At 31.6% G+C, this 17,322-nt stretch overlaps 2 protein-coding genes across 2 annotated transcripts; one reads left to right on the top strand and one right to left on the bottom strand.

Moving 5' to 3' along the window:
* Window positions 1-1,900: 1,900 nt before the first annotated feature.
* INS49_001295 (uncharacterized protein) lies at window positions 1,901-3,351 on the bottom strand (the record flags this gene model as incomplete). Its single annotated transcript, XM_043162127.1, has 2 exons — window positions 1,901-3,163; window positions 3,271-3,351. 2 exons carry the CDS (start codon window positions 3,349-3,351, stop codon window positions 1,901-1,903), a joined length of 1,344 nt encoding a protein of 447 aa, XP_043030633.1.
* Window positions 3,352-4,905: 1,554 nt separating this feature from the next.
* INS49_001294 (uncharacterized protein) lies at window positions 4,906-6,325 on the top strand (the record flags this gene model as incomplete). Its single annotated transcript, XM_043162126.1, has 2 exons — window positions 4,906-5,059; window positions 5,136-6,325. The coding sequence occupies 2 exons, from the start codon at window positions 4,906-4,908 to the stop codon at window positions 6,323-6,325; spliced, it is 1,344 nt and encodes a 447-aa protein (XP_043030632.1).
* Between the last annotated feature and the right edge of the window lie 10,997 nt (window positions 6,326-17,322).

The raw sequence follows: 17,322 nt of genomic DNA, 5'->3' as shown, positions 1-17,322 counted from the left end.
TAGCATAGTTTGCAATGAAAATTCATTAATTTATTTAGCATAACGTCTTTATCTTTATATAAGCGTTAAGCAGTTAATCTTAATAAATTACTATAGCTAAAAGCTTTATAAAATTTACTATATATTATAAACATTATAAAGTTATTTTCTATTATTTAAATTTTAAAATTTCTATATTAAAACTTTGCCTATAATATCTTGCGAAATTTATTATCTTTTAATAATAAAAAGATATTATTTCCCTATATATTTAATTAAAACCTTTTTTAAATTATAATCCAGCTAAATAAATAAGTATTCCTTAGCGCGCAATTATATAAAACGTTAATAAAAATGCTTTTAATAATTAATTCATTTAATAATTACAGGAAGATCTTTATAAAGCTAATGCTTTTTATAATAAGTTAATTATTACCCATAATGGTAATTATACTTAAATGTAATTATAAGGAGCTAAAGTCTTTTATGCATCTTATTATATGCTTTAAAGCATTAAAATTAAAAATTCATAATATTAAAGTATTTATAGTTATTAATAGCTTTATTATATATATTAAAACGTTAGTATATAATATTATTATATCTTTCTTATTATTATTAGAAATTTTAATAACTTCTTTATTTATAGCTTAATTTGCAATAGCTTATTTTTTACCCTTTTTTTATTTTTAATTAACTTTATATTTAACAAGCTTTATATAATTAATATATAAATAGTTAATAAATATAAAGTTTTATGCATAATATTAAGTGCATTCTTTATTGCTTAATATAAAGTTAATACTTATTAATATAAACTTTACAGCCTTTTTTATACCCTTTAATGCTAACTTCTTTTAAATAAAGATAAAATAGGCTTTAAATTGTTTAACCTTTATATAAAAAATAATGTTTATTATCTTAAGTTTAATTTTAAAAAACATTATAAGGTTTTAGCTGCTTAAGTTATTAATAATATTATTTATAATATTTAATAATATTATTAAGAAGAAAGAGCCTTTAACCTTATTGCTTTTAAAAAGTAACTTTATTAACCTCTTAATTAATTATCTTAATATTAAGGTTTTAATATAAAGTTTTATTTAAAGGTTTTAAAAAGCGTTTAAATAGCCTTATAAGTTAAAACTATTTTTATATTATAAGTTTATTAATTAATAAAAAAGGTAAATAATTAAGTTATTAGTATTATAATTAAATTAATTAATTAGTGTTTTTTAAGCATTAAAAGATTTTTTGCATAATATAATGAATATTATAAAGCTTAAATATATTAAGCTTAAAAGCATAATAAAGGCTTGGTTATTAAGCTTTTCCCATTTTATAAGAGCTGCATCCTTATTTAATTATTTCTTAATATTTATAATATATTTACTAAGGCTAATAAATTAAAAGCTATAACTTTATGCTGCCCTTTAATTTAGGAAGTTGTCTCCTTTTAAGTTTAACTTTAAGAAAAATAATGAATTAAGCTTAAAGTTAAGTATATTTAATATCTTTTAAATAATATTTATATATTTCTAAGCATATTTTAAATAATATTTATATATTTTTATTTATCTATAGTAATTAGCATTAATTAATGCAGGTAAATAAATGAAAAAAAGCAAGTAATTAAAATACTAAATAGGGCAAAAGTGCTGAATTATTATAAGTTACTATTAACCATGGCAACTATCATAGGGTATAATAATGATATATAAGCAAAAGCTAGCGATATTAAAATCCTAATAATTTAGATATAAAAATAATTATAGAAATGGGGGTATTAATGTTTCTTAATGTTTTAAGATATTTTAAGCAATGCTAAGCTTATAACTTAATGAAGCAATTAAGCAAATAATAGTTAATTATTAAGTGTTAAGGAGAGAAATCTCCTCGCTATTAAACGCTTAAAAGGAGCCTATTTGTAAGTTAGCGCTAGCGTATAGGCATACGACCCTTGCAGCGCTAGCGTATGGGCATACGACCCTCGCACCTTCCAACAAGCCCGACAACTCAAGTCATAAGCAAGCGTGGCTGCGCCACCGGGGGTATCAAAGTCGAAGCTGAGGTTTGGGGATGTGAAGATAACGATGGCGTAGCACAGACCGAGGTAGCCAAACAGCAAGGCTACGAAGAGCCGAATGACGGACGACATCCTGTCCACGCCGCCCTCGCCGAACCACTCCTTCAGCTTCTGGGGTGTCCAGTATGACCTTCCCAGGAGCAGTCTTGCGGCGAGCCATACGAGGGACAAGGGATAGACGGCGAGAGCAATGCCAGCAGGGATCTTGTAGAACATGAGGGCGGTCTCGTCGCTGTCGCTGAGCAGCTCCGGGTTGCTGAACAGCCACGTTTTGGAGCACAGGTCCTCGGCCGCGCAGGACGAGGTGCCGGGCGCGGCGTCGATCCCGGACGCGAGGCAGTCGTACCGCTGGAAGACCTCGCGGTCCTGCAGCCGGAAGGCGTGGATGGTGGCGCACCACTGGGCGAACAGCACGACGTGCAGGGCCCACCTGATGGCCTTCCTGGGCTTGGAGTCCGGGTGCGAGCAGCGCCAGGGGTGAAAATCCAATGAGGAGATCAAGGCCCACGTCACGATCCATTCGTCCAGTGACACGGGTTCTGCGCCGTTGGGTCCGCGCACGAGCGTGGCAAGCCCCCACCACCCTATGGAGGCGACGGGAAGGACCAGCTGGAGCCAGCCCGTGGCGCTTATGCCCTTGCACTTGTCGGGGTGGAACAGAATCTTTCGGAGATCCAGCAAGACTAAGAACGCTGTCATGGTCAGGTAGGACCATGCTTTCATCGCCGTGAAGCCGTAGGCGCTGTCCCTCGGGGTAGACGGGATGACCTTGAAGCCTTCGAGGCAGCTTGCCAGCTCGCACCATGTATATGTAGTTGAGACCTGTGGCCCATTACTGGGAGATGAGTAGACCCTGTACTCAGGCCGGGAAATGAAGTAGTTGTGTTCTTTCTCCGTGCGGTGGTCTTCGATCCACTGCCGCGTGAGGGAGCCACCGGTGAGGTCTACCTCAATCAGGGCACAGTCGACCTCGGCCGTGGTGTTTTTCGAACAGCTTTCAAATAGACTATTTTTGTACAGGGCAAATTCAGGCGTGCTTTCGTCCGTATGGGTGACTCTCTTTGTCACGGCCGTGATCTGGTAGGCGAGGATGCAGCTCTGGAAGGCGACCGCTGCGAGGAGACCGAGGTAGATGAGGCACAGGGCTATGGTGCGCCTGATGCTTGAAAGATTTGCTGTGCCGAGTTGTGTGCGACACTCCGTACTCTTTCCCCGGAAGTCGGAGTCCAGCTGATGTTGTGGTTGTCGGTAGTGACCTCTTCTGTCGTGGTTGTGAGTTTGGCCATGGTTTCTCCTGGTATTCTCGTTGTGATATTCTCTGTGATCATTTCTGACATTTTCATACCCGCCGTGCCCCTGATTATGTCCTGTGTTGGCACGGTGATGATTCTCACGATGTCTTCTAGCGTTTCCGGAACGGACTTGGTGCATTTTGGAGGCGTTGAAAAGGGGAACAGAAAACAAGGAGAGACAGGGTAATTGTCCACGACAACGATAACGGCGGAAATAAGGGAATTCGAGTAGCTGCCTGCCTATAAGCAACATGATTCAAATCTTCGGAAGGCAAGGGAAAATCACTGAGGCTGTCCTGGATAGCCACTGGATTTATATAATTGACTCCCAGTAAGGCTGCCATCACCGAGCATGCTGTCCCGGACTCAGCAGAGCCTCAGGCATAGCCACCTCATCGAAGTGTATAATCTGCAATTCAATCCTTATTCCTACGTCTTCTGGGAGTCACAGAGAGCGGTACCCAATACGAAGTGTTGGGGAGAACACTTGCATAGTAAGCGAGCTGAAGCACAGGGTCAATTATAGCTGGTGGGTGGTGGCCCACCGCTTACAATTGGGCTGACAAGCTGCCACATGGATTTGATGTGCGTCGCCAAGAACGAAGATGTGCATTTATGGCCCCATTGACATCTACCGGCAGAATTGTGGTACTGTAGATGAATCCAACAGCCCACCGAGCATGGAAGGATTGGGGTGAGTGAGCCGAATGATGGAACGGCCGTTGTCGCCACTTTTTCGGTTCCGTGACGGGCCCGAGATCAATGACGGAAATTGATGAATATGGCACAGAAGTTGACAAGTGATCAATTGTATCAGCGCATTGACAGCAAAGAGCTACTCAGATGACAATTCCTGGCTGACACACCATTGAGAATTTATGATGAGGTATGCTCAAGAGCGGTGAGCTCTCTGGGAAGGCTCTCTGGTCCTTGTCACAAGGATGTATCCCTTGTGAACATGTGAGTTCTGATATACAAACAAAGATCCAGGTTCGACATGCAGCAGAAAGAATGGAGAATGGTTAATGGATGGTATGAACTGGTGGAGAAGGTGACAAAGGCCCCTCCCAGGTAACACTGCTGTCACTAAACCTTGCCTACAACGAATGTTTAGCTCCCTTCAATCCCTGTGACCCTGCGGCTCTGGCCCAGACTTTAAACATCGAGCCCTGTACCCTGCACCTGTACCCTGCAACTGTCACTGTGGAGCTGATAAGATAAGCCCTACCAAGCCCCTCCACTCTCACCCGAGGTTGGTTTCTGCCTCAGCTCAAGTTGGCTTGACGTCAAAAGAAAGCTGTGCCTAAATTGAAACGAAACCTTGACCTCCGACACATCTACTTCCTCCTCCCACCACTAATCAGCTGTACCACATCTTCGCACCGTTCCTCTTTCCTCTCTGCCCGGCAAACGTCAAACTGCTGAGCACAGCACTCACCTGACCCCCCCCCCACCTGCCCACACAATACCGCCAAGATAGGTCGCCGTCGGCGCGCACGCCACCAACAGAAAGGACCCCGCTCCTGGCAGAAGCCGCCACGAAGGAAGATGGGCCAAGAGCAGTCCGGTCTCCTCGACGATGACACCCCTCCAACCACCCTGTCCGAGCGCTCGCTCTCTGCGGTGGCCCAGATGATCAAAGATGGACACGCTCGCAGGATCGTGGTCATGACCGGTGCTGGCATCTCCACTGCCGCTGGAAGTGAGTAACTGTCTCGCCTTGGTCGCACGGCCGTCCCGAACTCTGCGCGACCACGAGCTGACCTCATGGCGCATAGTTCCCGACTTTCGCTCGCCCAACACCGGCCTGTATGCCAACCTCGCTCGCCTAAACCTCCCGTACGCCGAGGCCGTCTTCGACATCTCCTACTTCCGCCAGAACCCCGACCCCTTCTACGTCCTTGCGAAAGAGCTGTACCCTGGAAACTACTCCCCCACCATATCGCATGCGTTCATCGCGCTGCTCGCCAAGAGGGACCTCCTGCGAATGCTCTTCACCCAGAACATCGACTGCCTGGAGCGACAGGCTGGTGTCCCTGGAGAGCTGATCGTCGAGGCGCACGGCAGCTTCGCCACCCAGAGGTGCATCGAGTGCAAGACGCCATTCCCGGACGACAAGATGAAGGAGTACGTGTTCCAGGGCGAGGTGCCCCGCTGTGTCGATGCAAAGTGTGGTGGCTTGGTGAAGCCTGACATCGTCTTCTTCGGAGAGCAGCTCCCCGAGCCGTTCCACAAGAACAGGCACGTCCCTTCGTACGGCGACTTGGTCCTGGTCATGGGGACGAGCCTCACTGTGCAACCGTTTGCCAGCCTGCCGGAAATGGCCAGGGACGAGACGCCCCGTGTTCTCTTCAACCTGGAGCGTGTCGGATCCCTGGGATCCCGGCCGGACGACGTGTTGGTCCTGGGCGACTGCGACTCGGGCGTCCGCAAGCTCGCCGGTGAGCTGGGCTGGGGAGGCGAGCTGGATGCAACGTGGCGGGAGATTGTTGGTGACAAGGAGGCAGAGAGGCAGCTGAGGAGTGCCGAGGAGCGGGAGGCTGCGATGCGGGCTGAGGTTGAGGACTTGGCGGATAAGGTCGGGGAGGGCCTGAACCTCGACGACGCACCTAGCAGCCCCGATGGAGATTCTAGCGCTTCAGATGAGGAGGAGAAGTCGCACAGGTCGGAGGACTTGCGCGCAATTGGCTCCGGACTTGAGCCCCACCCCACGTCGCACGAATCTCACCAGGCGGCCGCCGACCCCCAGGAGCCCAAGGAGACCCTTCAAGAAGACACTGCGAACGGTCAGCAGCCATCTACTGAGGCCAAAGGCGACATTTCGGCAAGCTCTCCGGTGGCGGCGAAGGAGCCGATCGGCTCGGCCCAGGCTCACGAGGCAACACCCAAGAAGGATGCTGGAGATGAGCACACCCAAGAGAAGACGGATAAACCGGCTCTAGACAACCAGGGTAAATCGGCGCTGTGAGAACGCGGCACGGCTGGAGCATTGTTTCGGCAGCATTTCCGTTTTTCACAGCACGCATGAAGACACGCGCACACTACCGTCCACTCCTGGGCCCGACCCAGACATTGCATGATACCATCCGGCATTTCGTGGAGTATAGGAATAGCCCTGAGAAAGACATACGAGACGATCCACAGGGGAGTTTGGTTGGCTTTGTATCTCTGTTTTATGGGTAGGATATGCACGGCAGGATCATGGTTGAATTACGAGCATGCCTCGGAGAATTCCTTGGCCCTTTGGGTGCAATACGAAGTCTGTTGACATTGTGATCTTCTGTTTCTCCTGTGCACACCTAGAAATCAATCATGAGCTGAAATGTCACAGTGATTATTGAGGCGAGCATCGCACCGGCTATCTGATGGTAGGTGATATCGACATGAGCTTTGCTGTAACTCGGGGACTGACTGGCCTGGATATCCTACTTGGGCTAAAGTACCGTTCTTGCTCAAAAGTGTCATGCTGACCAAGAAAGCCCCTGGGAGGTCCCATGAGGACGTCCTCCTCGCAAGGCTCTCCCAAGCGCACAGCTCTTTCACCCGGATTTAGCTGATTCGAAGATGCCACAAGGTCCAAGGTCCTCATCGTGGTCGCCCCAGCGTACCCAACAAGCTCGATGCCGTCATGCAGGAGGACAGGCTCCTCTCAGTCCCGGGACAGGCCCCGAAATGCCCACCGCGGAAGAGCTTAGGCGCAAAGGCCAAGCCAGCTCTGACACCTGCAATGCCAGTCTCCTTCACGCCGGATGCCTCAGTTCAGATCTCCATTTCCGTCCTCGATCGGTCTGCAAAGAAGATAGCCTCCGCCTCCAGCGTCATGACACAAATCGTGGTTTCGGCCAGGTGACTGAGTCTGCGGATTTGAGGAGGTTGCCGAGTTCTTGCCTGACACGGAGAGACGTAACACACGTGGTGGTGATGGGTGCGCCGCCGGCGATGAGCCGGAGCACAGGTTAGTGTCTTTTCCAGTTTTGGGCGTGAGTTGTGATGGTGACCTGGGGGTGGGGTCAGCATGTCGGGACTTGGGTCAGTTGTCAGTTTGATAAAGCAAGCGAATTTCCCACGAAGATTAGTTGTGTGTGGTAGATTAGTAATAGGGGGGATGAAGAAAGGAATTTGGGGGGGGGGGGGGGGGGGGGGGGGGGTTGAGAAACGGGTAGGGCAGAAAAAGAAAAAAAAAAGGTGTGAATAATAGGCCGACCTGGATTTGAACCAGGACCCTCCCGGGGTACTTAAGACCTTAGGTAAATCAAGTCAAGCCTTAGGTCTTGAAACTCTCTAACCCGTATGAGAAGATATATCGCACTGTTAATAGTGTAAGCAATTTGGGGGATTTGGGGTATGTATTGCTTAAATAGGTTTAAGTTTACCTTTAAAGCTAAAAATTGCTTATTTAGGGCCCTTAAGGGCTAAACGCCCCTGCTTATACCATATAAACCCCCTTTTTCCAATAGTAAAACCTTAAGCTTAAATTATAATAATATTATTATAAATATATATATTTCTTATTCTTAATTTATTCTTATTAATAAATTAAAAAAAGGGTTAGTATTAATTTAAGTTGCGAATTATTATGTTTATTATATTAAAATAAAATAAAAACTTATATTATTATATTAACCTTTATAAATACTTACTTTAAATTAGGTTTTTAATAGTAATAAATAAATGCTAGTAATTATTTTCATTTTAGTCTTTTCTTTAAAAATAACTATAAAGGATTATATTATTATAAAAAGTTGTAAAATCTTTCTTTAAGTTTTTCTTTATTATTATAGCCCCTTATTAACCCTTTTATAACTTTAAAATCATATTAAATATTATATTAAGTTAATAAACTTAATATAGCGTTTTTAATTTATTATTAACTCCTTAATTAAGGCGGCATTTTTAAAGAGCTATAAGCTTATTTATTTTTATTTATTTTATTATGCTTAATAGTAATTAAGGTAGGGATAAAATATTAAATATAAACTTAAATAAAGATTAAGTTATTCTTATTATTTTTATTACTTAATCTTAAAGTTTTATTTTTATTAATTATATAGTTAATTAATATATTCTTTTAATTAATATTTTAATTATCTTACTTATTATCATTATTATTTAAGTTAAACTTCTTCTTAAGGTTGCTATTAATTAAGTTAATTATGCTTTTTACGTTTAGGTTGTTTTATTAAAGCTAATTTACCTTTTTTATATATTGCTGGATTGCTATTATAAGGTCCTTTCTTAAGCAATGCATTTCCTATATAATAATTTTTATTGCTTACTTTATTTCTCTAACTTAGCTTCCCTTTTATTTTAATTTATATAGGGCCTTTCTTAAATTACCTTTTTAATTAAAATAGCATAAGGAAATACTTATTTTCGCCTTTCTTTTTGCGGCTTCCTTATTTTAAGTTAATAGGGTTTTCTTTTTATAAGGCTTAATAATAATTAAATTTAAATAGTCTTAAAGGAAAGATTTAATATTTAAATAATAACTTCCTTTATTAGCTTTTTAATTAAATTTTTAAGAAATGCTTAAAACGTTATCTTTAGCTATAATTAAGTATAGGAGTTAAGGGCTTAATAAGTTAAGGTTTCTTTTAATGGCTTGCTAAAGGCTATTTAAGATTCCCTTTTCTTAAGCTTAAGCGATATAATTTTTAATTTAATTCTTTAAAAAAGCATATAACCTTTTCTTATTATTATTTCCTATAAAATAATAAAGAAAACCCTGATTTATTAAGTAATCTTTATAGTTTAAGTTAATAATAAGTATATAGTTCCTTAAGTCTTAAATTTCTTAGGTAATTTTTATTATTAAATTAACTAAATTTATAAGGGTTCTTAATTACTTAATATAATATTATAAAACTTAGTAAATTAAAAGTTTTATATTATTAATTACTTATAATTATCTTAATTAATTAATTTCCTTATTACTTATTGCTATTAAAAGCGGAGTATATAATAAAGTTTTAGATTTTAATTTATAAGGTATTAAATATTTAATGCTTTAAGCAAACCTTTATTAGCGCTTATCTTATATAAAAACATTAAAAGGAATTTATTTTAAATTCCTTGCATTTATATTATTATCTTTTATAAATAACTTATCCATAACTTTAACTATAAACCGGCCGTTTATATTTCTTTATTTAGTTCTTTAATAAATAATGTAAGGGTCTTAAGGATTGCATTTCCGGTAATTCTTTTGCTTTTCTTTAAATTTATTTTCCTTTTTAAATAACTATTAATTTAAGGCTTAATGTTTTTAATTAAATAGGGTTTCTTAAAACTTAATATCTTAATAACTTGCTTTATAAATAATTTACTTAAACTTTATATTTATTAAGCAACCTTTTTTATTAAATATTAAGCTTAAGTTAGAATTAAGCAAATCCTTAACGCTTTATTTCCTTAAGAAGTTTGCAATTTAATTAAATTGCCTCCCTTGTTTATTAATAATAGCTATTAAGGCAATACTTAGCAATGCATGCTTAGTTTTTTCCTATTATTAATATAAAGGCTGGCAATTAAGCTTTATGGTTTAGTTATATGTATTTAATAATGACTTTAATTAATTTCATACTTATAATAGGATATTTCTTGGTAATTAAGCTTATAATAATAACTTAAGGTAATCTTAAATATAGGTTAGTAAGTATGCTTGGCTTATCTTAGGTATTTTTAAAATATTAAAGGGAATCGTTTTTTATTTTTTCTGGGTATTAATTATAATGTTATTTTTTTACTTAAGATATTAAGGTAGGTAATTAAGCCGTTTTGGGTTAAGTTTTATTTATATTTCTTCTTTCTTATTTATATGCCTTTTAATAAGGTAAATAATGCCTTTTAATTAATGTATTCCCACCTTTTAAACCTTATTTTTTTCCTTATTAAAATCTTCCCTAAATTTAAGTCTTAAACTTTTATTATTATTATTAAGTAAATTACCCTTATTATTTAAGCAGTTTAAGTTGGAATCCTAAGCCAACGCACCTCTTTACTTAGCACTTTTATTACTTTATTTATTCTTAATAATCTTGCTTTTTTGGTTAGTAAAATTAATTAAAATATTAAGATTAGGGGTAGGATTTTTTATAAGTAAAATCTTCTTTGCTCCTTAATTAAATAATAATATTGCCTTTTATATATTATTTTCTTTCTTTAAGTCCTTATTTTAAAGTTATATAGCTAAGATATTATTTAAGTTTAGTTTTCTTATTATTAACTTTATATATACATTTTAATCTTTACGCAACACGCTTTTTAATAGCCTTATTTAATGCTTTGCCTTATTATTATTAAGATTCGTTATTATTATATTTTAATTGCAGAGTTGGTTATTAAGGTATAAAATAACGTTTATAATTTATTTATTTTAGCTTGCTACTTAGCGTTAAAATGCTTGCTGCTAGTTACGGTTATGTTTAAAATCCAAATTAATAATTAGCTTGTAATATCCCGCTACTTCCTTATAATATAGGATTTATATAATATGGTTTAGGTCTTGGCCTTTACTTTCCTCTTTATTATTATATAAAGTAGCTGGGGGTTAGCTTTATAAGCTATAAGGGTATATTATATTAATTTAAATAGTTTTATTTAAAAGCTTATAGGTTACTTTATTTATAAAGATTGCAATCTGGTTAATATAAAAATTATATTAAGCACTTATGTTTTAAATAATGTTAGCATCTTAGCTTAGTTAAATATAAGACTTAAAAAGCTAAATTAAAATAAGGGTTTGCTTCTTAAACTTAATAATTAAAGTTTAATATATAATAAAGAATAAATATTAATTCTTGTAACTTAAAGTTAAAAGTAATTAGTAACTCGCTAGGAATTGCTTAATAAACTTTTTTATTGCATTAAACTATTTATATGCCTGCTTAATTAAAAGGTTAAGCGTTTCTTATAAGCACTTTTTAAACTTCTTTTTCTTTAAGATAATGAACTTAAAGATAAGAAACCTTTAGCTAATATTCTTTAAACTTTTTTAAATAATTTATTTAAACCTTTTTATTATATTATCATTTTATATTTTATAAATAATCTTATTAATTAAGCTTAAATTTATATTACTTATTTTTAGCTTTAAATAGCTTACCTTAACCTTAATTATAAGTTTAGCTTAAATATATAATAAATTTAAGTTTATTATATAAATAATTTAAGTAAACTTTGCATTTATAAGGAACTTATTTAGCAGCTTAATTTTAATTATTGCCTCTTTTAATGCCGCTCTTTATACTTTTATTAATTTTAAATTTTTAAAAGTTTTCTTTAAATAATAAGCATATTAATATTATTTCTTATCTTTTGGCCTTAAGCATTTCTTTTTCTTTTAAGCAAAAGTTAAGGCTTAAGTAAACTTCTTTAAGGTTAAAATAAGCTTATAAGCGGGCTTTGCTAAGGGTATAGCTTAAGCTAAATTATTATAAACCTTATATAGCATAAAATCTTATGCTTTTAGCTTATTATTATCTTAAGCTTAAGCCTTTTTTAGCTTTTTTTAATATTAATTTTAAAGATATTATATAGCGATAAAGTAAATTAAGCTTAATATATATAATCCTTATAATTAATATCTTGCTTGCGCTTAAAATTTATAATTTAAAGTATCCTTAATTAATTTAAGGTTTTATGCAGCTAGGACGAAATTAAGGTATTAATTCTTATAACCTTTTTATAAAATAAGCTTAATATATTTAAGTTTATAAAAACCTCTTAACTTAATTATAATAAGCTTATGCTTAAACTTTATATAAAGGCTTTGCTTTTCTTTATCTTTGCTAAAGTTTTTTAGCTTTATTAATTAAGCCTTTTCTTTACTTAGGCTAGCTTATAAGTATAATGGTTTTTCTTTTTAAGCTTTCTTTTAATTTAAGCTTAAGATCTTTATTAACTTTTTATTTAATCCTAAGGCTATTTTTTTTCTTTATATACCCTTTAATATAAGGATTTTTAAATAAGAATATTAAGTTTATTAATATATAAAGTTATAGGAATTTAATAGCTAATTTTAATTTAAAATAGGGTTTTTAATTAGCGCGCTTATTTAAGGTGCTTTTAATAGCCCCTTAAGCTTATAAGTTAAGGCTTAAAGTATTACTTATTTATATGCATTATAATGCTTTTAATGCATAAGTCTTAAGTTTATTATACTCTTATAATAATACCTTATATATTTAAATATTAAAGTTATGTTATTATATAATGATTTAAAAAGGTTTAAAAGAAGTTAATAAAATAAAAGGTTATAGTAAAAGAAAGTAAAAGTTTATCTTAAGTAATTATTTGCAAAAAAAAAAAAACCGTTCCTTTTTACCTTAAATTAAAAAGTTTAAATAATTTAATAAAAAAAATAAAAGTTTTAAAATAGTTTTAATTATTTTAATATAAAACTTTATAAAATTTTTTATAACCTTAATTTAAGTATTATAATAGTAATAAGTATATAAATAGCATATTATTTAAATTAAATAAGTATATAACGCGGGCTAAGTATATATATACCTTTTAATACCCTTAACTTTGCAAGCTATAACCTTATAGCTTTTATAACACTTTTATTAATATTATAAATCCCCTTTCCCCTTATATTAAATGCATTTTAATAAGTTTATAATATAAAAATATAAGTTTAAAAGCTTAACCTTATTTAATACTTTATTTTTCCTTAACTTTATCTTTATAATCTTTTCCTTTTTATTTAAATTTCATACTACTTAATATTCCTTTAATTTTAAAGGCTTTACTTAATATAATTTAAAGTTATTTATATAAACCTTTCTTTTCTTCTTACCCTTAAACATAAGATTTATAATATAAATTATTATATTTAAGGTAAGGTTAATTACCTTTTAAGAACTTATTTATTTTAATTAAAAAGCCTTAGCCCTTTTTTTATTATAAGGATTTTTTGGCTTTTTATTTTAAAAGTTTTAAATCTTTAAATCCCTTATAACTAAAACTTTCTTTTATATTAATTTACTTACTTTAAAGGTTTTTAAATGCTAATTAAGCATCTTCTTTATCGCAACCTTTAATAACCTTTTTATATATTTAAATCTTATTAACTTAATCTTTTTTATATAAGTAAAAATTAAGGCGTTATTATTAAGGGTTTGCTTTTTAACTAAGCTTAATATTTCTCATCTTTTTAATTTTATATTTATATTTAAGGGTTTTAGCTTTCTTTTTATTAGCTAGCTTAACATTACCTTAGCTAATATATACCTTAATTTCCTTATTAAGCAATTATTAATATTAATTATAATATTAAGCAAAGCTATTAATTATAAGTTTAATTACTTATATTACCGATTTTAAGCTTATTATTTTAATCCCTTTTTAATTATCTTTACTATAAACTTAGCTTTCTTTATTAAGGCTAGGTAATATATAAGGCTAAATAATAATTTAATTCCATGGAATTTAAAAAACCCTTAAACTTAGTTATTATAAAAATAAAAGGCATTATTTAAATATATTTATTTTAAGAATCTTACTATATTAATAATTAATTTTTATAAAATTATTATTCTTATAATTATTAGCTAAGTACAAGCTAATGAAATAATAAACCTATTAAAGTAATTAATAAAAATATAAAAATAAGTTAATTTATTAACCTTAAATAGTGTAATTTTACTTAAATAATTTATATTAATTAAGTTTTATAGCCTTAAAGATATTATAAATATAAGCTTAACTTAAATAAGGTTTTTTAAACTTTAAGATTAATATATTATGCAACCTTTAATATAGCGCTTTATATTTAAGTATTAAATAAGTTATTATATTTCCCCTTTTAAGTTATAAAGTATAAATATTATAGTAAAATAATTATAGTAATTATAAGTATATTTTAATGCAATTAGGACCTTCTTTTTTAATATATAAGTAAAATATACCCTTAGCTCCTTTTAAAACTTAAGAGCCTTATTTATAAGTTTATAATTAACTAACCTTTTCTTAATGTATTATTAAACCAGCTTAAGTAGTTCTTTTAAAAATTTATCTTCCCTAAGCAAGTATAAAATAACCTACCCATATTATTTTAAGCTTATATATATTATATTAATAATAACCTTAAAAGCTATTAATAAGGCAATATGCGGTAAATGCATAGGCAATGCCTAAACTTATGTTTATTATCCTATGCTAACTTATCTTAAATAAGCTAAAACTATTATCTTTATATTTAAGGCATTAAATAAAAATAAATTTACTATTTTTCCCCTTAATTAAAATAAGCTATTTGCTATTTATATTACTTAAGCTATATTTAAGCAATGAATTAAATAAAGGTTAAAGGTAGCTATAATATTTAACTATAATATAATTTAGTTAATTAATTTCTTATTAATACTTAAGGTTAAGAGCATATTAAGATAGTTAATATATATAATAATGGGGAATTAAGATAATAAAATGTGATTTCTTAATTCTTAAAACGCCTTAATAACCCTTAACGTTTCCTTTTTATTAATAATATACCTTGTTTTTATATTTAAGAGTTAAAAAGATATAAATGCAATTATATGTATATTTTTAATTATTTTATTAATCATTTTAATCCTTATTAATAAGCTTATAAGTTGAAAAAGCATTACTTTAATTATAAGATTTAATATATTTACATTAAGATAAAATTACTTATCCTTATTAAGTACAGCGTTTACTATATTTTATACTTTATTATATATATTTATAAATACCTTAATATATTTTTAATTTTATATAAAGTTATTATAATTTTGCTAATATATTTAGCAAAATTACTTGCTTATTAGCATGGTTTTTTATATTTAATTTACATGTAAGGTCTTTAAAATTTAGGTTAAAGATACTTAATTAAGGATGAATTCCCTTAAATATAATAAAAGCTATAAGAAAGTATTTAACTTTTCTTAGGTCTTTAAATAATTTTCTAGTTATGCTTACTATTAAAACCTTTCTTAATATTTATATATTAGTTTTATAGCTTTATTGCTTAATTTAAAGCTTAAAATAGTGATTTATTTTACAAATAAAACTATTTTTAATGGTTTTAAGTTAATTTGCTTAAATTTAAGTTTAAGAAAATAATATAAATATAAAAAGGTAAATAAATTATTAAAAAACTTAGCAAAGGTTGCATAATTGTTAATAAACTTATTAAATAAGGCGTTAAGATGTAAAATATATCTTATTATTAATAGTAGTTTTAATCCTTTAAACTTTGGAATTATTAGTTAAGCTTTAAAGATTATATCCCTTAGCGCATTATATATATAACTTGCTTTAGCTATACTTTAAGGCATTTAATTTATAAAGTATTATATATAAGGAGTAATTACTGCCGCCTTATATTTATTTCTTAAGGTTATTATTACCCTATAATATTTATATATTGCGTTCTTTTAAAAGAAAACCTTATGGCTTGATTAAAGAATATCCTTAAAAACATAAGCTTAATTATAATAAGGCTATTAAGGTAATAAGGTTGCATTATTTACGGGTTAATAATTAAATACTACCTTAAAAGTATTAGCTTTAAATAGGAACTTAATATATGCTGCTTATGATTTAATTACTAGCTATATTTATTTAGCTCTTTTTAGCTTTAAGAAGAACTTTAAGGTAAATTAACGTTATTTCCTTAAATATAATAGCTATTTTAATTAATATAATAAGACGTTAAGTAATAATTTAATAATATAATTAATTAGGTTTATGGTTTTAATTTTATTTAAAAATAATGTAAAATAATCCCTTTAAGTATATGCTAACCTTTAAGCTTAATCTTAACGTTATTAATTGTTTGCTGCATTGCCTAAGGCAATGCTTATCTTTTTAAATTAACTATTAATTATTAATTAATTTTCCTTTAATAATGATTATTAAAAAAGGCACCTTTTAATATCCCGGTTTAAATAAATCCCTTGTAATATTGGCTTATATGCAGTTTTAATTATTATTTTTTTAATTATACTTAAAAGCATTAATTTCCCCCTTAGCCCTCATTCCTTAATAAAAATAGCTAAATTTAATAATAAATTCTTCTTAATTTAGTTTAAATCTTTAAATATAATATTAAGGGCTTACCTACCTTAATTCCATCCTTTTAAAGCAGATAAAGCTTAATTTATATTATTATAAATATTTAAGTTTTGCATAAGGGGAGCTAATTAATTTTCCTCCTTTATTATTTCATTCTTATTATTTAAAGTTAAGGCTAGTGCTATAATCCCACCATTATCTTCTTTTTAACCCTATTAAGGCTTATTTATCTTTAATAATTAATTAATTAAATATAAGCTTGCTGCATTACAAGCTTTCTTTTTATTTATAAGGATATATATTAATAATATTAATAAGGTAAATGCCATTATTATAATTTTTAATCCAGATTTAATAATAAGGAATAATAGCTTAATTATTTAATTATAATCTTAAAATGGCAAGCAATTAATATACTTAACTAAGTTTATAAACTAAATGCATTTAAAAATACTCCGCCCCTTTTTATAAATTAAGTTTAGTAAATTTTCTTAAGGCTGGAGGTTACTAATCCGTTTTTTACCTTATTATTTTAAATTTATATTAAGGACTTATTATTATTTTATATCTTAATATTCTTATTATATTTTAATATCTTTATTAATTTTATATTAACTAAAAGGGTTATTAACTTAATATAACATGAATTTATTAAAAACTTATTATTTTTATTTAAGAAATTACTTTTATTATTTAAGGAATTATCTTTATTACCTTTCTTTAAGCCCTTTTAATTTAGTTTTAATAGTTTAAGTATAAAGGAGTTTGCCTTAGTAAACTTTATAATGCTTTTAATACTTATTTAATCCTTTAAGGTTAATATACTTAAGTTATAATTAATAATTACTTAATTTCTTTATAATTAAGTTTAACTTAATATTATATTATAAATATTATTATTCTTAATAATATAAGCTTAAT

Source organism: Diaporthe citri, assembly GCF_014595645.1.
Source record: "Diaporthe citri strain NFHF-8-4 chromosome Unknown scaffold_1, whole genome shotgun sequence".
Taxonomy (NCBI): Eukaryota; Fungi; Ascomycota; class Sordariomycetes; order Diaporthales; family Diaporthaceae; genus Diaporthe; species Diaporthe citri.
Note: the sequence above shows the minus strand (reverse complement) of the source record. Positions and strands in the feature narration are given on the sequence as shown.